Raw genomic sequence first — 20,819 nt, forward strand, 5'->3', positions numbered from 1 at the left:
TTGGTGACTGTGGTTGTTCTCCTCGTCGGAGAGGTCGGAGATGGTGAATCGATCTTCTTCTTCGGGGATGGGGGAGAAGGACGAGAGGGATCTGCGAGAGGGAGGGTCTGGTTTGAGGTGGTCCCGGTAGGGAGGGGGACCCGGGTTGAATGGCATGGCTTATATGTTCAGACTGGATTCAATTCATTCGAATGGGTATCATGGATCAAAAGGCTGGAATCGAACGCAAAAGATGCAGAGGAAGAGAACATGTCAGAAAAAAAGGAGAGAAGAAAACTGCATTGGGGATTAAGGGGAGATGACGATGGGAGATGGAGATTTGGTGACGATTGAAGGAGGGAAAGTGGACTGGGCGGAAAGCGCCTGGCCCGCTCCAGGCATTGGTTCCTGGTTGTGTCAACCGGGGGCAGGTGGAGTCCCCACTGGGGCTGCATGACGACGACCGCATTGTATGGTCAGGACGAGGTAAATACCTGTAAATGACCCTCCTGGGCTACGTATTTGCAGTTACAGCTCGTCTTCATACATCCAACAAACAATACCAATCGATAGGTGCTCTATGCTGAGAATCAAGTCTACAGCTCTATATACTCATTAACAGTCATCAAGCAAGCAAAAAGGTCTATAAGCCAATCCAGCAGTCATCGCGGTCATTCACGGTTTACTCCTCATCGTCCGTGTCCGGAGGCTTGGGAGTACCCTTAGGACTTTGCAGCCACTCCAAGTGACGCAGACGACGACGCGCCTCACGCTCCTTGAGCTGCGCACGGGTCATCTTCTTCTTCTTGCGTGCCTTGAACTTCAGCTCGCCTTCTTCTGCCCCCGAGTTCACCGCGGAGGCCGCCGCACTGGTCGTGGCCGAGTTGGCCGCCGTGCTGCCGGGCTGGGGCGAGTTGGTCGCACTGTCCTCGAACCGATCCAGGGCGACAGCATTGTTGGTGCGGCCCACAATACGACCGTCGGCGATGTGCAGCTGTTCAGGGCACAGGGCACCCACAAACTCCTCGTTGTGAGAGATCATGACCACACCACCTTTGAAGTCGCGGATAGCCACCGCCAGACCACCCAGGGAGTCTCGATCCAAGAAGTTGGTAGGCTCGTCCAGGACCAGCAAATGGGGGTTGTTCCACATGGCTCCAGCCAGCACCACCTTGACCTTCTGACCACCAGAAAGGCCGGAGATCTGGTTGTGAGCGGCGATCTCGGGATCCAGACCGACATCCTCGAAGTGCTTGGCGATGATCTTGGGCTCGAGAACACGGAAGCCGAGACCCTCACGGGATGCCTCGTGATCGTCGAACTCCTGCACCAACTTGGCAAATCCCAGCTCCGTCAGAGTCTCACGGGAAATCATGGTGTTGTGCTTGGGAAGAAGGCCGACCCATTTCCTATAAAATCAACATGTTAGAATTATACAGATGGCGCGGACGGGCAGGTTGGCTTACACTTCATACTGGAAGGACTTCTTCCATTTCTGACGACCCATCAGCGCCTCGATGCGGCGAGGTCCCCGGCCATCACCCAGATCCACAGGCTTCTCCAGCTGCGCCTTGTCCTGCTCGGTGAGAATGCGGGTCTGCTTCAAGTGCACTTCACGGTCATCACCGTTGGCGTACCGCCACTGCAGATACTGGCTGGGGGTCTTCTCCAAGTGCATCTCCACGTGCTCCAGAGCGTGCTGCTTGATGTAACCGATACGCAGGTTGGGGTGCTTCTCGACCTTGCCGGTTTGCGGGATGGTTTCACCCGTCAGCATCTTGATGAAGGTCGACTTACCCGCACCGTTACCACCGATGATGGCGACCCGGGAAGAGAGGGTCAACGACAGCGAGGCGCCCGTAAGCGACGGCTTGCTGGCTCCCGGGTAGGTGTAGGAGCAGTCGGTCATGCGGAGGATGGAGCGGGTGTTGGACTTGATACCGGACAAGATACCGGGAGGAGGGAACTTGAACTGCACGTTGCTGGCGGACAGGGTGTAGTAACTCTTGGCCTCGGGCTTGACCTTCACAAAGCTGTGCGGATGATTAGCAATGGCCAGTAATCGGAGATAAGAAAAAAAAAATAAAGAAAAAAAACACTTACTCGGCCAGGTTACCCTTGTAGCAAACCAGCTTCTTCTGCTCGTAGTGGTAAATGTCGGTACAGACCTCATCGAGGAAACCCGAGTCGTGGGACACGATCAAGCTGGTGATCTCGGTGTGTGCCTTGAGGTACTCCTGCAGCCACTTGACGTTGGCAACGTCCAAGTGGTTAGTAGGTTCGTCCAGCAAGAGAACATCCGCCTTGAGCAGCATGGCACGAGCCAAAGCCAGCTTCATCTTCCAACCACCGGAAAGGGATCCGACGCGCTGGTTCTGACGACCATCGGGGCCATCTGTGAAGCCGAACTCCAACAGGACGCTGCGGACGTGCGCCTCACCCTCCGCGGCGATCTTCGGGTCCTTGACCACGAACTCGTAGATGCTCAGATCAGCATCCTCACCCTGATTGTGCTCGACGAAGCACGTGCGGACAACATCCTGCGGAGGGAAACCCTCCAGCTTTTCATTGGCAATACTGCGCATGAGGGTGGACTTGCCCGCACCGTTGCGACCACACAGACCATACCGGTGGCCCTTGAGCAGACGGAGGTTGGTGTGCGACAGCAGCAACATCCCACCATAAGCGAGAGAGAAGTTGGCATTGACAATCTCAACCTCGTTAGGGTCATCGGGCTCGGGACGGCCATACTTGCGGTGATCCTCCTCAATGAAGTGGGCCTCGAGAGCGGCCGCCACTGCGTCGTGCTTGTCATCCGCCAGCAGACCGCGCAGGTAAGGACCGACGCAGGCGGGGATACGGTCCAGCATGCGGCAGTTGACGTCTTCGCGAACCATCTCGGAGATGTAGTTCTTGGCGAGTTCGAACAGGGTCACCAGCTCGGGGTGCACCAGGCCGCCTTGCGCGTGGATCTGGGCCTCCAACACGGTCCGGACCTCGTCGGGGGTGATCTTGGCTACCACACCAGCCGCGACATCCTTGTCGGTCATCGCCTTCTCGATGACGTCCAGGGCGCGGGTGGCGAGCTCACGCACCTCCGGCAGGGAGGCCCGATCCTTGACGCGCTGCACACCAGGTTTCAGCTTGGGCAAGAAGGTCCGCGCCTCAGCGGGGTCGTGGACCAGCTTGGTCAAGTTCTCCACCACGACCACGGTCTGGCGGAGGGTCTCCTGAGGCGTGGTGGGGGCGTTCAGCGAGCGCTCGAGAAGGGGAGTCAGCAGGGCGAGAACGGGGGAGGTGACAATGGCGACGAAGGTGGTCTGGGACAGGGCGTGGATCGCCTTCTGGAGGGTCTGCTCCGAAGGCTGCTCCATGGTCTTGATCAGGAGGGGGATGCGGGGGGCGACGTCGTCGTTGGACAGCAGAGTGGTGATGGCGTTCATGGTCTTGGTCGCCTGCTTGGCCACTTCGTTCTTCAGGTCGTGCATGCCGGACTCGACCAGAGGGATCAGATCCTTCAGGGTCTTGCCCATGGCCTCGCGCAGGAGATCCTTTTCGCGCTCCTCCTCGTGTGAGCCAGCACCCATCTGCGCCTTGACGGCCATCTTCTCCAGCAGCGAGTAGGCGCCCACGAAGCCCTGCCACTTGGCGGTGCTGCGGTTCAGATAAGCGGAGAGGGCGGGAAGCATGGCGTTGGCGAGAGACTCGGCCTTCAAGCCGCCGAAGAGAGCGTCGATGGCATACTGCGCAGCATCGCGGACGACGGCACCCTTGTCAGCCAGGAGATCGAGCGCGAGATGCAGGAGACCACCGTCCTGGAGCAGGAAGACGACTTCGCTGAGCGGGTGTTGGCGGGGGAAGCGTTCGAACATGGCGCCGAGGATCAGCATGGCACTTTCGCGGAGCGCGCCATTCTTCTTATCGGCGGCGGCCTTCTGGACCTGGGGCAGGATGTTGTAGTGTGTGAAGCCGGCGACACCAACGCTCTGGATGAGCAGATTGGTGAGGGCGTAGGAGGCATCGAGGGACTGCTGGGAGGTCTCTGCATTGAAGATGGTGTGGAGGAGGGAGCCGATCTCCTCGTAGGTGGGGGGGACTCCCGAGGGGGTTTTGGAGACAGCGGTCTGCATGGCGGGGATGAACTCGGTGTGAGGCATTCTAGATATGCAGGGGGTATCTTCTATTGTGTGGTGAAGGCTTCCAACCAGCACAAGCCGTAAGCCGATTGTTGATAAGTGGGCGGAGAGGGGGCGAACAGCCTCGTTTCGGAGCAGGAGAGATACAAGAGAAGAATTAGAAAGCACTATACAACCACAAATGCAACAACCAAGCAGCAATCCTCCGGGAGGATGCGTCCAACCACCAAAAAACACAGCAAAAAAAAAAAGGAAGAGTGGAGAGGATACACAGCAGAAGGAGGGGAGGGGAAGAAAACAATGGATGAGATGCTGGAAGGAAGAGAAAAATCGACGGGGTGGGCGGGCGGGGGGGGACTTTTTTTTTCGCTGGTGATGATTGGCTGAGGTCGACCGTGAAATCTCTGCCTGAGGCGTGGCTGACGCCAATCAGGGAGATGTGGCTGCGCAGGGACCGACACCGCCTTGGATGACGTAAAAACATGAGGCGGTGCGCTCGATGCCCTGGCGGGCTGATCACGAGGTGTTAATGCCTGAGGCACCAGGCGGCGATGACCGCTGATTTACCCCGCACGGAGAAGAAGGGGGAGATCCACCCAGTGGAGCTTCATCTCATCCAATGGTCTGATAGACACACCTCAGCATCACCGCAATCCATGATGGTCTCTTTTCAGCATGATGGCAAGAAATACCTAGCAAGCCACCTGCACTAGGGGAGAACTGCATCCACAGGAACAAAGAGACTTTTCCATTCTCTTCCGAGCCATGGTGCTTTCACCGCCGCAACCCAGTTGAAGGAGAAGGCGAGAGGAAAGGCTAAGGGAGACCAACACAATTGTTATCTACTACTACTACTACTACTACTACTACTACTACTACTACTATTTACTACTAGTAGCTTAGTTGGGGATGATCGACCCATCCACAAAAAGAGACACTGTGTAGGATTTCTCCGGGTCGCAGGTACTGCCCACTGGCCATCCATCCCTCCCCTTCCAACTGTCCGCATGCAGCCGTCCCCTTGCCTCGGTCGGATTATTCGGGGATGGTCCATTTCCGCAGCCAACCGCTTCCCTCCCCGCCTCGGCCGAGGCTACTCAGTAACTATAGGTAAGGGAATTAATTAAGTAGTAGTGAAGTTGGGTGGTATTATGTATGGACCTTCCCCTCCCCTTGTCAATCTTCCCTGTAACACACCCTCACAGCTTCACTCCTCCCTCCATAGAACGAGACTTTCCTCTCACACCACTATCAAGACAGGATCTTGATTGTTTCTTTTTTGCTTCTCACCAATTGTGCACATACCATCTACCCACACATACTCCCATCATGGCTCTTCCGTTACGTACCACCACCCGCCATGCCTCGCGACTAACTCAGGTGCGTGCGCCCACACTCCCCTACCCTCACAGCCTTCATCTCTGAACCAACCGCTGACCGATCTAGACCCCCCGTCTGCGTCGCGGCTATGCCACCGAACCCGATCTGAAAACCGCCCTCAAGGCCGTTATCCCCGCGAAACGGGATCTCCTGAAGCAAGTCAAAGCCCGCAGCGATCAGGTCATCGGGGAAGTAACGGTCGGCAACGTCATCGGCGGGATGCGGGGACTGAAGGCGCTCCTGTGGGAAGGGTCGGTGCTGGATGCGAACGAGGGGATCCGGTTCCACGGCAAGACGATCAAGGACTGCCAGCGGGAACTGCCCAAAGCCCCCGTGGGCACGGAGATGCTTCCCGAGGCGATGTTCTGGCTGCTGCTGACGGGCCAGGTGCCCTCGACCGCCCAAGTGCGGGCGTTCTCGCGCCAGCTGGCCGAACAATCCCACCTGCCCGACCACCTCCTCACCCTCATCAAGTCCTTCCCCCGCGACATGCACCCGATGACCCAGCTGTCCGTCGCCGTGGCCGCCCTCAACACCGAATCCCGCTTCGCCCAGGCCTACGCCCGCGGCCTGCCCAAGGCAGACTACTGGGAGCCGACCTTCGACGACGCGATCGCCCTGCTGGCCAAGATCCCCCGCGTGGCCGCGCTGGTCTTCCGCCCCGACGCGGTCGACCAGGTGGGCACCCAGCCGCTGGACGGGGCGCTCGACTGGTCGGCGAACTTCGCCACCCTGCTGGGCAAGGGCGACCCGACCCAGCACGGCGATTTCCACGATCTGCTGCGGCTGTACCTGGCGCTGCACGGCGACCACGAGGGTGGAAATGTGTCGGCGCACACGACGCATCTGGTGGGCAGTGCCCTCAGCGACCCCTACCTCAGCTACAGCGCCGGGCTGCTGGGGCTGGCGGGTCCGCTGCACGGGCTGGCCGCCCAGGAGGTGCTGCGCTGGATCCTCGCCATGCAGGAGGAGATTGGGTCGGGGGCGACGGACGAGGCCGTGCGGGACTATCTATGGACCACGCTGCGATCCGGCCGCGTGGTCCCCGGCTACGGCCATGGGGTTCTGCGTCAGCCCGACCCGCGCTTCCAGGCGCTGATGGACTTTGCCGCGACGCGACCCGACGTGCAGCAGAACCCGGTGTTCAAGCTGGTCCAGCAGACCTCGGAGATTGCGCCGGGCGTTCTGACGGAACATGGAAAGGTAGGTGGTGTAGGCTTGGGCGGAGAGGAGCCGGGCTAACATTTCAGCAGACCAAGAACCCGCATCCGAACGTGGACGCTGCGTCGGGAGTGCTCTTCTATCACTATGGGTTCACGCAACCATTATACTACACTGTGACCTTTGGCGTGAGTCGTGCTCTGGGTCCGTTGGTGCAGTTGATCTGGGATCGCGCCTTGGGGCTGCCCATCGAGCGACCGAAGAGTATCAACTTGCAGGGACTGAGTGCATGAGCGAGCACATCGTCAAGATGCATGTGATTTCACCAGATCAAGTTCAAACCAATCCCCTCGACCCCCTTTTTCTGTGGGAAACTTGATCGGCAGGAACGGAAGGGGCGGGAAATCAATCTGGGGGGGATGAAGTGAGGACCGACACGATGCGAATGTCATGGTAGCGGTAGCTGTTGGGGATACTGTAGTCGGGCCAGGGATGAGAGATGAGCGGTGTACAGTAGTTATTCGTGTCTCGTCTCCTTGCAGACAACTAAGAAACGGCCTGCCTGCCTTCCTCCCTTCTACAGTAGAACAATCCATCCCAGCCCAACCAGCAATCCACCCCAACACTTGATTGAAATGAAAAAATACTATCCCACCGACTCAACGACTAAACACATTAACTAACCCTTTTAGCGAAACCTCCAACTCAGCCAAACATGGTCCTCAATCTCCCCTCCTCCATCACCTCACTCCAATGCTTCCGCCTGCCCCGGGCAACCCCCATCGCGACCTCCCGATCGCCCACCTCCCAGATGCGCTGAATCAACGCCTTCAGCACCTGAATCGGCTTCGCCGGCAGACTATACTCCCACCCACTGACCCGCTGCAGGACCACCCGCCGCGCCTGACTCACTTGGATCGCCATCGGGTCGACGAGCGGGGGATAGTCCCCCGGTTCTGGGCCTGCTCTCAGCCCCGTCGCAATGGAGAGATACAGCAGCGGCTGGATGACTCTGGAGCCAGAGTCCAGGGGGATGCGTGTTACGAGATCGAGGAGCTCGAGGGCGAGGGTCTGGAGGCTCCACCGCGACGCATCCTGCGGTGCGAGGGCCAGTTCGCGGGTGCGGTCGGCGCGGAGGTCGGGGAAGGTGTGGTAGAGGTGCAGGAGCGCGGCGAGGCGGTAGCCCTCTGCTACATCGACTAAATGGGCCAGGGGGGTGCGCGCGTCGCCGGTTTCGGTGAGGTTGGGGGAGTCCGGGAGGGTCATGGCCGAGAGGGTGGTGCGGAGGGCGCGGGCGGCGTGGATGTCGCGGATCAGGGCCTGCAGGGTGTGCAGGGTGGCATCGTGGAGGAGGCGCTTGCTGTGGCGGCGGCAGAGGAGGAGGGTGTGGGCGAAGAGGTCGAGGATGTGGCGGGAGACGCCCACCCAAGGGTGCGGCGAGGTTGAGGTTAGGGTTGTTGCAGGGGGGAGTGGGCGGGATGGTTGGCTGGGAGGGTGGACGGGGATGAGGCTGTTCGTGTCATCTGCAGGGTCTTCCTCCGTGACGACCCGGCAGAGGATGTCCCAGTAGGCGCAGCTGTCGTTGAAGAACTCGAGATACACCCGGTCCGTGGAGGTGGGCGCGAGCATGCCCGGCTGGTTGTAGTAGGCAAGGATGGTCTTCATCTTCTGCAGCAGGGGGATGCCCAGTTGCTGGCTGTCGGTCCAGCAGGTGGTGGTGCCGATGCCGGCGAGGGCGAGGAGGAGACCCGTGGGGAATTGCGTTGAGTGCGTGCAGGAGGCCAGTTCCTGTTGGATGGACTGCATGGCGGCGGTCCAGGAGGTGCTGGCGATGGCGTGCAGGTGAGGCAGTTGCTCCGCGAGATGTAGGGCTGACATGGTCTGCAGGCTGTGGAAGACGGCGGCGTTGTGGCTCCATGTGTGGGCCGCCAGCGTGCGGATCAGGTTGCGGTCGGAGTCGAAGCTCGACCAGATGGAACACACGTTCTTGAACCAGTACTCGATCAGAAAAGTGGTGGTCTCGCTCATGGTTGGACTGGGGAGGATCTGGGGTGGTGTATCGTGGGGGGGAGGAAGGTCTGCTTCAGCCTCAACGAGTGCATCGACTGTGGTGGCCGGCTCGTTCAACGCCTCTTCCAAGGGATTGATCGGCATATCCAACGGAGACAATGCCTCCAGGGGGCTCTGACCCTGAGTATCCGCCTCCAACCCCGTCAGCCATTCCCACCCATCCCCATAGATTCGCCCATACAACTCCGCCAATCCATCCAAACTCCCCACAGTCGGTATACGCCCAGTAGCGTCAGCACCAGAATCACCACCATCCTCATTCGAATCACCCTCGGATCTCAACAACCCAGACGCAGCATCGAACGCCTCTTCCAACTGTTGATTTTCCACCTCCGCCATCACATCCGTCACCTCGGGGGTATCTACCCGCGTACGCCCTTCCCTACCAGCTACTCGCCTCCGCGTCGAAGAGACCTCATGTTTAGTGGACCACTTGAACTCGCGCTGATATCCGGGACAAATTCTCCCTTGCCTCACGCATGCCTTACACGCCGGTCTGGTTTCATCGCATTGAACCTTGACCTGGAATTAGCCAGAAGGTTGACGAGAAGGTAGGGAAGTCAGAACAGAAGGGCTCGCTCGCATACCCTTCTCGACTTACAGGTCTTACAACCCGTCCGGAAGCGGCGACCTTGTTGGCCTTCTCTGCTCGGCTTGATTTGTGTTGTGGTGGTGGTGGAGGAGGACATGATGTGAGGATTTTTTTTTTATTTTATTGGGGTTTGATGCTTGAGGTCGAATGGGAGAATGATATTCTATGCTTCAGTAACAGAACATGGAGGTGAGTGACACGGCAAGGCTGCCGAGGAATCAACCGGAATGCGGAGAAGGCGCCGATCTTATTCCTACCAGCATACCAGCCTTATCTTTTCGCTTCCACGTGAGAGGAGCGGGGGAGGCTGGCTGCAGGATACGTAGATAAGAGATGACAGCTGATAGGATTGACAACCTACGTATAGCTAACCTTTTGTTATCACACAAATGCCTGGCAATCAAACGAGGAGTCCATGCTATTTTCAGCCATCTGGGCGCCACAGAGCTCTGATAGAATGCACCAGGGTTGCTACCTTGCTACCTTGACTGCCACTATTAATTCTCTTGTTGCTCAGACATGGTTCTACCAGCCGGTATCCGATGAATGGGCGCCACTACTCTCAACGATATTATGATACTATGCACCTAGTCTGTGCAGCAAAAGGTCAAATCGCGTAAAGGTGATATGCAGGAGTTGATCTCTTTGCTCGTTCGGAGGTCTCTTGTGGATAAGTTTAAAAGAGTCTCTGAGACGAAGAGAGACGAACTTTGGGCTCGCTAGTTTCGTGGATAACAAGCACTGCTAAGCATGATAAATGTGGAAGTCAATCAGAGCCTTTGTCTCGAATTGGCCGTTGCTTCCAATCATCATGTAAGAAGGTGAATCTCTCTAAGACGTGAGTCAACGCTGGAATGAAAGTCACACTTGCTTCTACCCGGATCAATATCTAGAATAGGGCTCATTTTGCCCAAGGTCTACTCTGCTCTGCTCCCCCCGTCTTCCTTTCCATTTCCTACTTCATGAAACACATATTCATGTGCGCTAGAAGTCACTCAATACAGGATGCGAAGTAAGTCAGTCAAAATCAGCGCCATCTCAGACCTGAAAGTCGAATTCGTAAAGCGCACCAGAATCGTTCTCAGCAGATGTCATCCGCCAATGTACTGTACCTGCAATCGACCATTAATATCAGGGCTCCTCATTTATGTATACCGTTCAGGTGGCCTTACTCTGATGGGGGGAAATTCCTTATCATTAACGCCTGGGTTGAGATCCTTCTCATTGCTTGGGTCAAGAGGAAGGTCCGCACATTGAAGCCCTGTGCCCTTCCTGGGCGAACAAGTCTCACCCCACGTACCCTGCCAGATGGTTAGGGCTCCAGAGTACCCGTAGTATGCGTAGAAGCCGCATACGAGTGTCACGTCGCCACCGTCGCCGCCGTGCATCGCACCACCTGAAGTTGCTGCAGCCCTGTTCTCAAGTAACCCGTACGCACAGCGAATCTCTAACCTAGGAATGAAATATCTATGACGTGGCTGTTGTTTTATTTCCGGTTGAGGGGCTTCCAAACCGGGGACCATTTGCTTCCCGTCTACCTTCTCGAATCCAGCTGATCTGCAACCATTCCAAGCTAGACTTGTTGATCCCTGTTCAGGGTCGTTTTCGGTCCAGTTCAACACAACCGCAGCTTCAGGCAGTAGTCAGCGGATCCATCCACCCCCGCCTTCCACCTGCCCTGCATATTCAACTATCTGGAACTAGACTGTGTTAGACATGCAGTCATTGACCCTCAGCCTCCCCTTCCTTCCTGGCTTGCTGCTTCCGACTGAAACTTACAGCCTCGCAAAAGCGTGACAACCGCTCGGTACCGCAGCACGAATAATCGAGGTGATTGATTCAGCAGGAAAGGTTGGACCCTGAAGGGCTACCGCAAGACAACCTGGGACAGCAGTGCTATCGTGATTTGTTTGCGCCAATGCATGTAAGCCCCCCAGTTGTGTAACCTGCAGATGTAGCCCATTCCCGCAGCACAGCCGTCAGCCTCCGGATAGACGGGGAGGGGCTCACTGAATGAGCCGCTCAGGCGTCCCAATGTGATTGCTCTGAGAAGGGTCTTGGGGGAAGTTGCTTCAAGATAGGTTTCACTGTAGCCTTCATGGACAGTTGTTGCGGCTGCACAATGAAAGATGTAGCGGTAATTTAAGGAATATCGGGGGCCCATTCGAGGCCGGATTCTTTGAGAGCCGATTTGACTGACGATCTGAGCCCAGTCAAGATGCTTGCCGGCAATGAAGTTGTCTGTGGGGGGATTTGGGGGGAAGTGTTCGACTCGAGCCTGGCAGTGTTTTTCCTCTTATGGTATCCCGAGGAGCCCGCGACAGCGACAGGCTCAATGTTTCTCGCTAGATGTCCGGGTCTCCAGTCCTGCTGACGGTGTGCTGTAGCTCCTGTGATCATGATTGGTCCGACCCTGAGAGGAAGAACTACCTAAGACAAACACACGTCTGGGGCTGCACATCACGTCTGCCATGACATTCTATCATGCGGGGACATGGTCAATCACCAAGAAGCCCATTCCCCAAAGAGAGATATGCGCACTCAGCTTCAAGCTAGCATCAATTCTAGATACTGTGTACCAAACATCCCCCATCAGCCGACTGGATGCCCGAGCACATCGTGAGGGAAATGGGTATAAATAAGAAGCATCTTTCCGCCAACAAATGTAATTCACTAGTCGCACGCTCGTCTTCAAATTCCTTCAAAACCATCCAAGAGAACCAGACCCAACCCAACCCCTTCACCATGCGCTTCAACTCCATCAGCATTGCCCTCTTCGCCAGCCTGGCACTGGCAGCCCCATCCCCATCGCCTCTCGACGCAACCACGTCCAACCTCGCAACCGGTCAACAGGTCCAAGCAGCCGCGTACAATCCGAATGTTAATTGTGACGCCTCAAATATTCATTGTGGTGTACGGGTCCCCCCTGTGATCTGCGCGCTTCTTCCCCTTCCACTCTCAATCTGACCTCTTTGTCCACAATGGACAGACATGCAATGGACTAAGCTGCAAAATCGGATACAACAATTAGTGAGTGGCTGCACATCTCTTCACCCTCCACCCGTTGCGACTCGAATGTCAGAAGACTGCTTCGACTGGGTTTACTGACTTGGATGGCTGGGGGATGGCATCTAGTCCATGCGACGTTGGCAAGGTAAATCAATGACTCGGGACGAACCTGTTAGAAGTATACATCTAACTTCATCCTCCTACGTTTTCTCACTACAGTGCTCCAAGCAGAGTGGCGGCGGAGATGGGAAGCGATGCTACGACGACGCGTTTGGAACCTCAAAGCCGAGACACATTCTTTGCCCGGGACGTTAGGAGTCATGGGAATCCTCCGGGGGGCCTGTGTGGGTGGAGATTGCAGCAACAACCCCCCGTGGTCACAGGTCAACGAGCACCTAATGTGATCGTTGCCAGTCGGAGACTAAGTAAGGGGTTGCAGAAGCACAAGCGCAACAGGGACTTGGTTTGCTATTTCGATTTTCAACGGCCATTACTTTTCTGGGTGAGATGTTGACATGTTAATGTGAATGCAAAGAGGTTCATGGTGTCGTCTTTTTGCCTCAAGCACACTCCTCCTAGGAGAATAATTAAACTGGGAACCGGTTCTGCATGGAAGCTTCTATGAGGTAATCCAAGCCTCCCAGCACACACACCTCATATATCGCCCCCTGCCTAGGGCTACTACACCCAGTCCCCGGATCTACTGTAAAGCCTCGAATGGAGTACGGAGTAAGCCTGAAACAACCTCCTTTCCAATGACAAGGGGGAACATGGCGGAGGTAGGCTCCACCTCCATCGCGTGCCCTAATTTGAACCTCCTATACCAACCAACCGTGACTCCCGCTTGGCATCGGCCCTTTCCAGGAGCTTGCAAGCGCAGACTGGTTGTGTTACTAGCCCGAAACGAAACCTCCGATATCCCATTCAAAGTCTTCGTACAATCATGTTCAGGACGGCAGCACGGTAACAACAGAGGTCTCGGTCGAACCATCCAATCTAACCTCATAACTTCGCCGTCCCGCCAACTAATTGCTTCCACTCCCTCTCGCCGAACGGCACATACCCCTCGGCCCCAGGAGGCAGCCAATACAACTGGTCGTTCTGCCCGCCCACCACGTGAGTCCCCAGCTTCGCCGGCTCGACGCCTTCCTCGCGCAGCGGTACTTTATTCTGCTTGTGGTTGTGGATATGCGACGTCTGCGTCACCAGCCGCAGGAACACCGGGACCGCGTAGCGCGGGAGACGGGCGCGCGCAAACCGGGCCAGCGCCGTGAGATCCAAGCTCTCTCCCTTGGCGGCCGCTTCGGGAGTCAGCTGCAGCGCGGCGCAGCCGGCCCGACCGTCGTGGGAGGGCACCAAAACGCCGTAGACGTTGGCTTCCTGGATTCCGGGATATTCGCCTAGAACGTGAGATACTTCGGCCGTGGAGCTGTACCCTGGGTGTTAGCTATACTCGAGCTCCTTGCAGAAAGCGTCCGGCGGTCGGGTTGGTACTTGGTACTGCAATCAAAACAAGGAGGAGGGAGGGGAGCTTACACATTCTCACTCTTCCAGCGGAACGTATCTCCCAAACGGTCGAGGAAATACCACCGTCCATCGGCATCCCGTCGCAGCGCATCCCCTGATCGATACCACAGATCCCCGGACTGAAACACATCGCGCAGAAACTTTCTATCCGTGGCGTCTGGGTTGCGCCAATAGCCCGGAAACGCCGCCTTGGACGGCACCCGCACCAGCATCTCGCCGCCGATCTCGTAGGGCTGGCGAATCGCCCACCCGGTCACCGGGTCGCGCTGAACATCCCCCGTCTGCGGGTCGATGGCCACGGGGGCATACACGTCGCGCATGAGATACCGAGACAACGCGCCGTGGTGGCCCACGGCGCTAGCGCTGAAGGGCCCGCGGTTGTAGTTATATAGACTGAACACCCCCTCGGTGCTGTTGAAGAACTCGCCCACCTCAGCAATCCCAAAGCGCTCTTGGAAGCGCGTCCACACGTCCGGTCGCAATCCGTTGCCGTACATCAGACGCACGCGGTGCTGCCGGTCCAGCGGCGAGGGCGGCGCCGCCATCAGGTATCGGGCGATCTCGCCGACGTACACGAATGCCGTCGCCTGCGAGTCGCGGATGTCGCGCCAGAAGTCGCGTACGCTGAACCGCGGCGCAATCGCGATGCTAGTGCCGCGTACCAGCGCCACCATCAGTGCCACCGCCGATGTCCCGTGGTAGAGCGGCATCGCGCTGTACCACCGGTCGCCGTCAGGTCCGACCTTGTCGTGCGTGGAATACTCCCTGATGCCTACGCCATTGTGCAGCCGCTCCATTGTGAAGGGGCATCCCTTCGGTAGCCCCGTGGTTCCCGAGGTGTAGAGCAAGATGGCCGGGGCGCTGCCTTGGGTGTCCCGCGCTAGTTGACCACCTTCAGGGACTTCGGCGGGAAATTTCGCGAGAACTGTGGTAGTGAAGGTCTCATCCAGGGTGATAAGTGTTAGTCCTAAGTCAGTCTCCAAGGTGGATCGGCGGTCGTCGATGCGCGCCCGGCACTCCGCGTCCGGATCCACCAGCAAAAGCTTTGCGCCGCTGAGGGTCAGACTGTGCACCAGTGCGTCCCCGGTGAGGTGGTAATTAATCGCAGCAGGCGCCGCACCAATACTCCAGAGTCCCAACCATGCGAACATAAATTCTGGACGATTTTGGAGATAAAATGCGACCAAGTCGCCGGGTTTGACGCCGTGGTGGCGAAAGAACTGGGCGTAGCGTGCAGCGGCGGCAAACACCTCGCGGAAGGTGTACGACTGCTCGCGTGTCCAAATAGCGGTCACATCAGGATAGTGCGAGGCGGTTTCGACGAAATTGAACCAAAGGTTAAGCTGGCCTTGTTCTCGGGCCTGTTGTGTGCTGCGGGTGGCCTGGCGCACCGTGCGCAGCACCGCCAGGTCTTTGCTCAGGTGGAATTTGGCATTGAGGTAGGCTGCGGCCGTGATGGCGGCAGCGATCGCTACAGGAATTAGCATGACATGCCATAGGATGTTAAACGAGCAAGAGCATACTCACCTAAAGCCATGATGAAGATGAAGAAGAAGAAGACGAGAATGACAGTATGGTATCTGGTGGAAGGAGAATATTTGAAGGGGAGGAGGGGAGGAGCAAATCAATTGCCGGACATCCTCGGCTCCTCCGTCCAGCCGGTTTATTCGACTTGATGCTGCTGCATGCATGGCAGAAATTTGGCCAGCGGGGGGGATCTGATTGACTACTACTCAGTACACTTTCCAGACGGCTTGTTTCTTTTCGCGATATCAGGCTTTGTAGTTGCTTAATTTCCTCTTCTTGCTATGACCCGTTGTAAGGATCTGATCTGGCCCACCCAAGGTATTGACAGCTACAATAACAATCCCTCGGTCGGCTAGAGGTTAACCGCAGACCGACAGGCTTATCAAGCTCTGCAGCACCATCGGTGAGCTGCTGCATGAGTGGAGCGCTAAATACATCCCCCGCATTTGCGTCTCGTATTACCCCATCTGTGCATCATCCTCTGTTGGGCGTGGCTAGCGCCACCTCAAATTAAGTCGCGGAATTCCGTCGTGGGAATTAATTTCTCGTGCACCCCCTTCTCGGCCGGTTGGATCGTCTTCCACGCCCACGCCGCGTCTTTTTCGGGCCCATTGCTCACCCCTTGCAGTACATTGACAACATACCGCCCGATCGTGGGAAGAAACTTGTAGCTGTGAAAGGAGCCGCCAACGGCGAGATAGAGATTCGCCAACCGAGGGTCGGGATGCGGAGTAATCAACGGATGCTGGCTGGGGGAGATGGCATCCCAGCATAGACGATACCACTCGGGTTGTCGACGTCCGTGTTCCAGCAGTTCGGGCAGTCGGGGTCGAATTTCCCTCATGTGCGCCTCCTGCAACTTCTGCGGGACCTGCAACTGATCGGCCACCGGCACGGAGATTTCATGTCCCGATGCAGTCCGGATGGTATTCGTGAAGGAGGAAGCGGACGTGAACTTGAGAATTCCGTCTGCCGTGGGGGGGATCACCTCGCCTGGACGAAGTCAGCTTCCGTGGCCAGAACCCCGAGGCGGGAAATAACTCACCCTGCTCACCATAGACAAACACGGGCAGCTGAGCGTAGCGCTCCTGTTCGGCGGGCGACAGCTGGAAATGTGACACACACACCCCTGCAGCGGTGATCTGTCGCTCGACGCGATCTGCGTCCGGGAGATCCAGCTCATCCTCGATGGACGACATGAGCTGGCTCGTCCATGCACCGGTCGCCAGAACAATCTTGTTGGCCGTATAGACTGTTCCGTCCGCCGTCTTCACCCCGAGCGCACCGCCGCAGCCATCGTCCCGCGTGATGCGCCGCGCCTCGCCGGTTTCAAATCGGACGCCACGTTGCACGGCCTCCTGCGTCAAGATCTGCAGCGCCTGGCCGGCGTCGGCCCAGCCCGCCGAGGGGTTGAAGTAGTAGGTCGCAAACGGCGAGTAATCGGTCTGTTGCAGCAGCCCACCCCAGGCTTGACGGACCTCCTCCTTCGTCATGTCGACGACACAGTCGTCGCGACCGGCGCGGTGGAAGTTCTGGCGGATGCGGATGGCGCTGTCGCTGTCTTTCTCGTCCATGCAGATCCAGCCGGAGGGGTGGTGGACTCCGGCTGCTTGGAAGCTGGGGAGGGATTTCCACGCGTCGATGGCCTCGAAGCCGAGTGTCATGTAGAGAGGGTTAGAGTAGTCGGCGCGAATGATCTTGTTCAGGTCGGTCGATGCCGCAGGAGATGGAGGGGCCGGACTGCGATCGAGGAGGAGGATGCTCAGATGCGGCGATTGGAGCGAGAGGTGGTAGGCTGTACTGACACCGAAGATGCCGGCACCAACGATCATGATATCATAGGGAGTGTCGACGGTCATTGTGGAGGAGCTCGGGAACGGATATTGCATGTAGCAGCACAAAGAGGCGTTAAAGAGGATGGAGTGAGACAAAGGAATTGTGCGAGACCGCGCGATGAAAGGATGAGGAGAAGAGAAGAAGAGGAGGAGGAGGAGGAGGAGGAGGAGGAGGTGGGGAGGGGGAGCTTATCTGACCCTCGCACATCATCCTTTATCTTCTTCCCCTCACAACTCCTCCAACACAATGAACACACATTCACTATAAAACCCCCAATTACCATCCAACTGGTCAGTCTGGGTCTATGCAGATCACCCAACTCAGTCTCCTTATGGGTCCTGGTTCAAGGTCCTGCATCTTATGTACATAAGGCCCCTGATTCACGCCCAGGGACCAATCTCGCAAGCCTACACTCACCATGCCTGACAGGATCTCCACCTACAACCCCACCGCCAAAAATCGTGCAGCTGCTGACCAGACTCTAGAAAACGGCAATGTTTCCAACCTGCTCCGAGGCGAACTGAGGCAAGCGCGCCGGAGACTCGCCCCGTCTCCGCCGGCCACCAGCGCCACCATAGTGCATGCGAATATCGTTTCAGCTGGGCGTGGTGGATTGACCAGCGGTATCCCCACTCCGCGGAGATCGCGGGCGAGCAGTCACCCCGCGCCTCCAGGTCGTACTGCTGGTATCCCAGCCCGGTCCGTTGGGGCCCCGGCGACCCCTGCAGCCACTGCGCCTCTGCGTTCCTCTCCGTGCGCTGCAGTCCGAAGAACGACATGCTACCGGTGCAGGGAGCCGCTCGACGAGAGCCAGATCACCTGGACTGATTTCCCAGGTGAGCAGGCCGACGATCAGACCCAGACCACTCACTGGCATCCCTACTGTCTGATTGGGTTGGTGGCGGAGGATGTCCTGCGGCTGATCCCGGAGAAAGATGCTCCAAAGGATGAGAATGTGGCAGCGACCATATTTAATCGCTTTTATGGGGGTGCGGAGGGATCGACAGGAAAGAAGTGGTTCGATTGGATTCGTGGCTCCTCGGTTGGTTGGTAATGAGTAAGAGTTTTTTTTTCAAGTTTGTCATGGAAGATGTTTGTCCGCCAGTCAGTTGGGTAGAACGATGATATAATTCAGGTTTTCACGGATTAAGGTCAAGAACCGGAGCTCGTCTGTAGAATTGATCAACGCTGTGCTGCATTCTTGATTATAACCTGCACGATTGTCTGAATGTAATCTGTAAATCGTGTAAGATATCAACGTGCTGTGCTGGAGACACCAATCAGCTCCATTCAATACATGAAGCAAGATGAACAGGCCAAGGCGTTATGCAGCTTCATTACTCTCACGCCAAAGCGGCATCTACACCAATACCACGATGGGCAGCGTCAATGGGTATGATACTGAGGTTGAAGGGGGACTGATTCAACAGCAACCATTCACCAGTATGGCAGTTAGTGAAGAATGCTGGCTTCTCAACGTGACATGCTCCCAAATGACGATTTCCGACAATTTGAGCCCTTTTCCCTACTTCGCCCACAGCATTTGCCCTAACTACCTCCTATCTCCGTGGCCACAGCCCTACTGTTTGTTCCGAGCTGGCACTTTCCTTCAACAAACCATCTCAAGGAGGAGCAAGCGGCTTCATCATACGCCAGACAGGAACCCACGTCGAGGACTTCCGCGAAATGAATCAACATCCCGGTTCTCTCCATAATGCTCCGAGGCTATATAACCTCCCTATTGCCTCTACTCCATCAGAGAACGGCAACAACGACGTATCTTGCTAGTCCAGCCACGAGAGCAACACCATGCCACCAGGGTCTCCTCTGAGTCCTTACGGAGCCATGAGGATCCGGCGCAAGCATTCATTCAGGAAGGCTTTGAAGCACGAGTACCCTGGACATCAACTGGATCAGATTGAGAAGGCCGTGCAGGAGAGTCAGCAGAGGGTTGATCTGCAGCTGGAGGCTGGGCAGCAGGTTGATCCCCAGCCGGAGGAGGAGCAGTCAGAGGATGAACAGCAGCCGCGGTGCTCCTGCCAGCGGAGCCATTGTCCACTGTGTGAGCATCCACCCCATCACACGGCCGAAGACTGGCCTCCGCACGAGTTCTGGCCTCCGCGGTGTTCGTTTGAGGACTATGAGTCGCAAGCAGTCTGCAAGCTCGACGATGCGGACATCACAGTCTCCCCGGCCTTCTGCTGGGAGGACGCCCTGTGGCAGGGCTACACCAGCCGGTTGATGCAGTTCACTCACGCCACGGCACGGATGGGACTGGGCACGACGGAGCGACTGTGCACTGTCTTGCTGGACACGGGGGCCCCGACATCCTTCATCAATCCGGGCCATGCGCGCGCCATCCCCGGGGCGTTCATCCAGCCTTGCGAGCCGTATGGGATGTTGGATTGGACCAATTTCGCCACCAATAGGCACACGGCGACCGAGTGCGCCGTCTTTTTTGTCTATATTCCGGATCATCTGGGCCACAAGATGTCGCGTCGGCGCTGGACACGCATCGTCGTGCGGGCCGTGATTTCGCCCAACGCGGGCACTCACAAGCTCATCCTCGGCTGCGATTTGCTGGCCCGAGAGGACATCGTCCTTGATCTCCGGAGGACCATTGGGCTTATTGGCTCGAGTCAGACTCTTTTCCGCCTGGAGGTGGATTGGGTCAATCCCAATAGTAATATGTATTGAGGATGGGGTTAGTTTGTAGTTCCATGACGCGCTCATCAATCAATGTTTTGAGGTCAATATCTCATGCGTAAGTATATACACCTTCTGCTATATACTTGAAGGTAACCTTTCTTATGTACTGCAGTACTATATATGCCGTATCTATCGAATCCCCATGTAACCCCTATATCACAACCCACAACCACAGTACCCGCAATTGGCGTCCAACATGCTTCCTCGAAAGCAAGCTCCATCAACCTCTCTATAGCATGCCTGCATGATACGCAGTATCTGCTAGCACCCCTCATCACAACCGCGCCACCTTGGCAACCGGCTGCACCTCCTGCATCTCGGCCAACCACTCCGAAATCACCTCCACCAGCCCATCGATCTCCTCCTCGGTATTCCCGGCATGAAGACACACCCGCACGCGCTCCTGGCCGGCGGGTACGGTGGGCGGAAGGATGGGACGCACGACGTACCCTTTAGCCTGACAGGCGGCGGCCAGCCGGCGGGGCAGGGGGCAGCGCAGCGAGAAGATGGGGGAGCCGGGATGGTGATGCAAGGCGAACAGGGTGGGATCTGCCGGCTGGATTGCAGTCAATCGCTCGCGTAGATAGCGGATTCTGTGGTGGAGGGTGTCTTGCAACTGGAACCCTTACCGTGAGCTTTTACCCACCCACACACGAACACATGAGAAACAAGCTTACCTCGACCGTCTCCCCGCCCTCCAACATCTCATACACGGTGCGGATGGCCGCGAGGAAGGGGAATCCTAGGGCGGTGGTGTAGATGAGACTCCGGGCGTAGTTGATGAGATACTCCCTCGTATCGGGGTCGCAGAGGACGACCGCTGAAACAGAAGACCGTTAGCATTATGCTTCCACCGAAAACAAAAAAAAAAAAAAAAAAAAAAAAAAAAAAAA

General features: G+C 57.0%; 9 protein-coding genes across 9 annotated transcripts in view; 4 read left to right on the plus strand and 5 right to left on the minus strand.

Moving 5' to 3' along the window:
* Positions 1-540: 540 nt before the first annotated feature.
* BP01DRAFT_334625 (putative mRNA-nucleus export ATPase (Elf1)) lies at positions 541-4,330 on the minus strand. Its single transcript, XM_025573171.1, has 3 exons — positions 2,083-4,330; positions 1,446-2,012; positions 541-1,388 (listed from the first exon to the last, which is right to left on the minus strand). The coding sequence occupies exons 1-3, from the start codon at positions 4,134-4,136 to the stop codon at positions 662-664; spliced, it is 3,348 nt and encodes a 1,115-aa protein (XP_025434104.1). The 5' UTR covers positions 4,137-4,330; the 3' UTR covers positions 541-661.
* A 1,114-nt stretch (positions 4,331-5,444) lies between these two features.
* On the plus strand, positions 5,445-6,949 carry mcsA (putative citrate synthase Cit1; the record flags this gene model as incomplete). The annotated part of the gene is made up of 3 exons (XM_025576265.1): positions 5,445-5,495; positions 5,562-6,698; positions 6,749-6,949. 3 exons carry the CDS (start codon positions 5,445-5,447, stop codon positions 6,947-6,949), a joined length of 1,389 nt encoding a protein of 462 aa, XP_025434105.1.
* A 412-nt stretch (positions 6,950-7,361) lies between these two features.
* On the minus strand, positions 7,362-9,415 carry BP01DRAFT_389417 (Zn(II)2Cys6 transcription factor; the record flags this gene model as incomplete). Its single annotated transcript, XM_025577920.1, has 2 exons — positions 7,362-9,242; positions 9,314-9,415. The coding sequence occupies 2 exons, from the start codon at positions 9,413-9,415 to the stop codon at positions 7,362-7,364; spliced, it is 1,983 nt and encodes a 660-aa protein (XP_025434106.1).
* Positions 9,416-11,846: 2,431 nt separating this feature from the next.
* Positions 11,847-12,862, plus strand: BP01DRAFT_176539 (uncharacterized protein). The gene is made up of 4 exons (XM_025570833.1): positions 11,847-12,231; positions 12,308-12,348; positions 12,454-12,472; positions 12,547-12,862. Exons 1-4 carry the CDS (start codon positions 11,923-11,925, stop codon positions 12,640-12,642), a joined length of 465 nt encoding a protein of 154 aa, XP_025434107.1. The 5' UTR covers positions 11,847-11,922; the 3' UTR covers positions 12,643-12,862.
* Positions 12,863-13,085: 223 nt separating this feature from the next.
* Positions 13,086-15,837, minus strand: BP01DRAFT_176536 (putative very-long-chain acyl-CoA synthetase family protein (CefD1)). The gene is made up of 3 exons (XM_025570832.1): positions 15,382-15,837; positions 13,864-15,325; positions 13,086-13,756 (listed from the first exon to the last, which is right to left on the minus strand). The coding sequence occupies exons 1-3, from the start codon at positions 15,389-15,391 to the stop codon at positions 13,330-13,332; spliced, it is 1,899 nt and encodes a 632-aa protein (XP_025434108.1). The 5' UTR covers positions 15,392-15,837; the 3' UTR covers positions 13,086-13,329.
* Positions 15,838-15,886: 49 nt separating this feature from the next.
* On the minus strand, positions 15,887-17,240 carry BP01DRAFT_371730 (NAD(P)/FAD-dependent oxidoreductase; the record flags this gene model as incomplete). The annotated part of the gene is made up of 2 exons (XM_025576683.1): positions 15,887-16,374; positions 16,427-17,240. 2 exons carry the CDS (start codon positions 17,238-17,240, stop codon positions 15,887-15,889), a joined length of 1,302 nt encoding a protein of 433 aa, XP_025434109.1.
* Positions 17,241-17,427: 187 nt separating this feature from the next.
* Positions 17,428-18,275, plus strand: BP01DRAFT_353977 (uncharacterized protein). Its single transcript, XM_025574317.1, has one exon. It carries the CDS (start codon positions 17,636-17,638, stop codon positions 18,269-18,271), a length of 636 nt encoding a protein of 211 aa, XP_025434110.1. The 5' UTR covers positions 17,428-17,635; the 3' UTR covers positions 18,272-18,275.
* A 751-nt stretch (positions 18,276-19,026) lies between these two features.
* Positions 19,027-19,914, plus strand: BP01DRAFT_363302 (uncharacterized protein; the record flags this gene model as incomplete). Its single annotated transcript, XM_025576266.1, has 1 exon — positions 19,027-19,914. One exon carries the CDS (start codon positions 19,027-19,029, stop codon positions 19,912-19,914), a length of 888 nt encoding a protein of 295 aa, XP_025434111.1.
* A 118-nt stretch (positions 19,915-20,032) lies between these two features.
* BP01DRAFT_407656 (aminotransferase class I/II-fold pyridoxal phosphate-dependent enzyme) overlaps positions 20,033-20,819 on the minus strand; it is a 1,725-nt gene continuing 938 nt past the window's right edge. Inside the window, exons 2-3 of the mRNA XM_025578802.1 lie at positions 20,604-20,746; positions 20,033-20,542 (exon numbers count right to left, since the gene is read on the minus strand). Coding sequence (XP_025434112.1) covers positions 20,201-20,542; positions 20,604-20,746 — 485 coding nt within the window. The 3' untranslated portion in view covers positions 20,033-20,200. The remainder of the gene's footprint in view (positions 20,543-20,603; positions 20,747-20,819) is intronic.

Source organism: Aspergillus saccharolyticus (genome assembly GCF_003184585.1).
Source record: "Aspergillus saccharolyticus JOP 1030-1 unplaced genomic scaffold BP01scaffold_5, whole genome shotgun sequence".
Classification (NCBI taxonomy): domain Eukaryota; kingdom Fungi; phylum Ascomycota; class Eurotiomycetes; order Eurotiales; family Aspergillaceae; genus Aspergillus; species Aspergillus saccharolyticus.

Bases quoted from the DNA above. Each gene is read 5' to 3' on its own strand.
- BP01DRAFT_176536 (XM_025570832.1), bottom strand. The intron at 13,757-13,863 runs GTAAGCTCCCCT...CCCAGGGTACAG, and splicing joins CGCTGGAAGAGTGAGAATGT to CTCCACGGCCGAAGTATCTC.
- BP01DRAFT_334625 (XM_025573171.1), bottom strand. From the start codon at position 4,136: ATGCCTCACACCGAGTTCATCCCCGCCATGCAGACCGCTGTCTCCAAA. The intron at 2,013-2,082 runs GTAAGTGTTTTT...TCATCCGCACAG, and splicing joins TACAAGGGTAACCTGGCCGA to CTTTGTGAAGGTCAAGCCCG. The intron at 1,389-1,445 runs GTAAGCCAACCT...TTGATTTTATAG, and splicing joins AAGTCCTTCCAGTATGAAGT to GAAATGGGTCGGCCTTCTTC.
- BP01DRAFT_353977 (XM_025574317.1), top strand. From the start codon at position 17,636: ATGCCTGACAGGATCTCCACCTACAACCCCACCGCCAAAAATCGTGCA.
- BP01DRAFT_176539 (XM_025570833.1), top strand. From the start codon at position 11,923: ATGCCCGAGCACATCGTGAGGGAAATGGGTATAAATAAGAAGCATCTT. The intron at 12,232-12,307 runs GTACGGGTCCCC...CACAATGGACAG, and splicing joins CCTCAAATATTCATTGTGGT to ACATGCAATGGACTAAGCTG.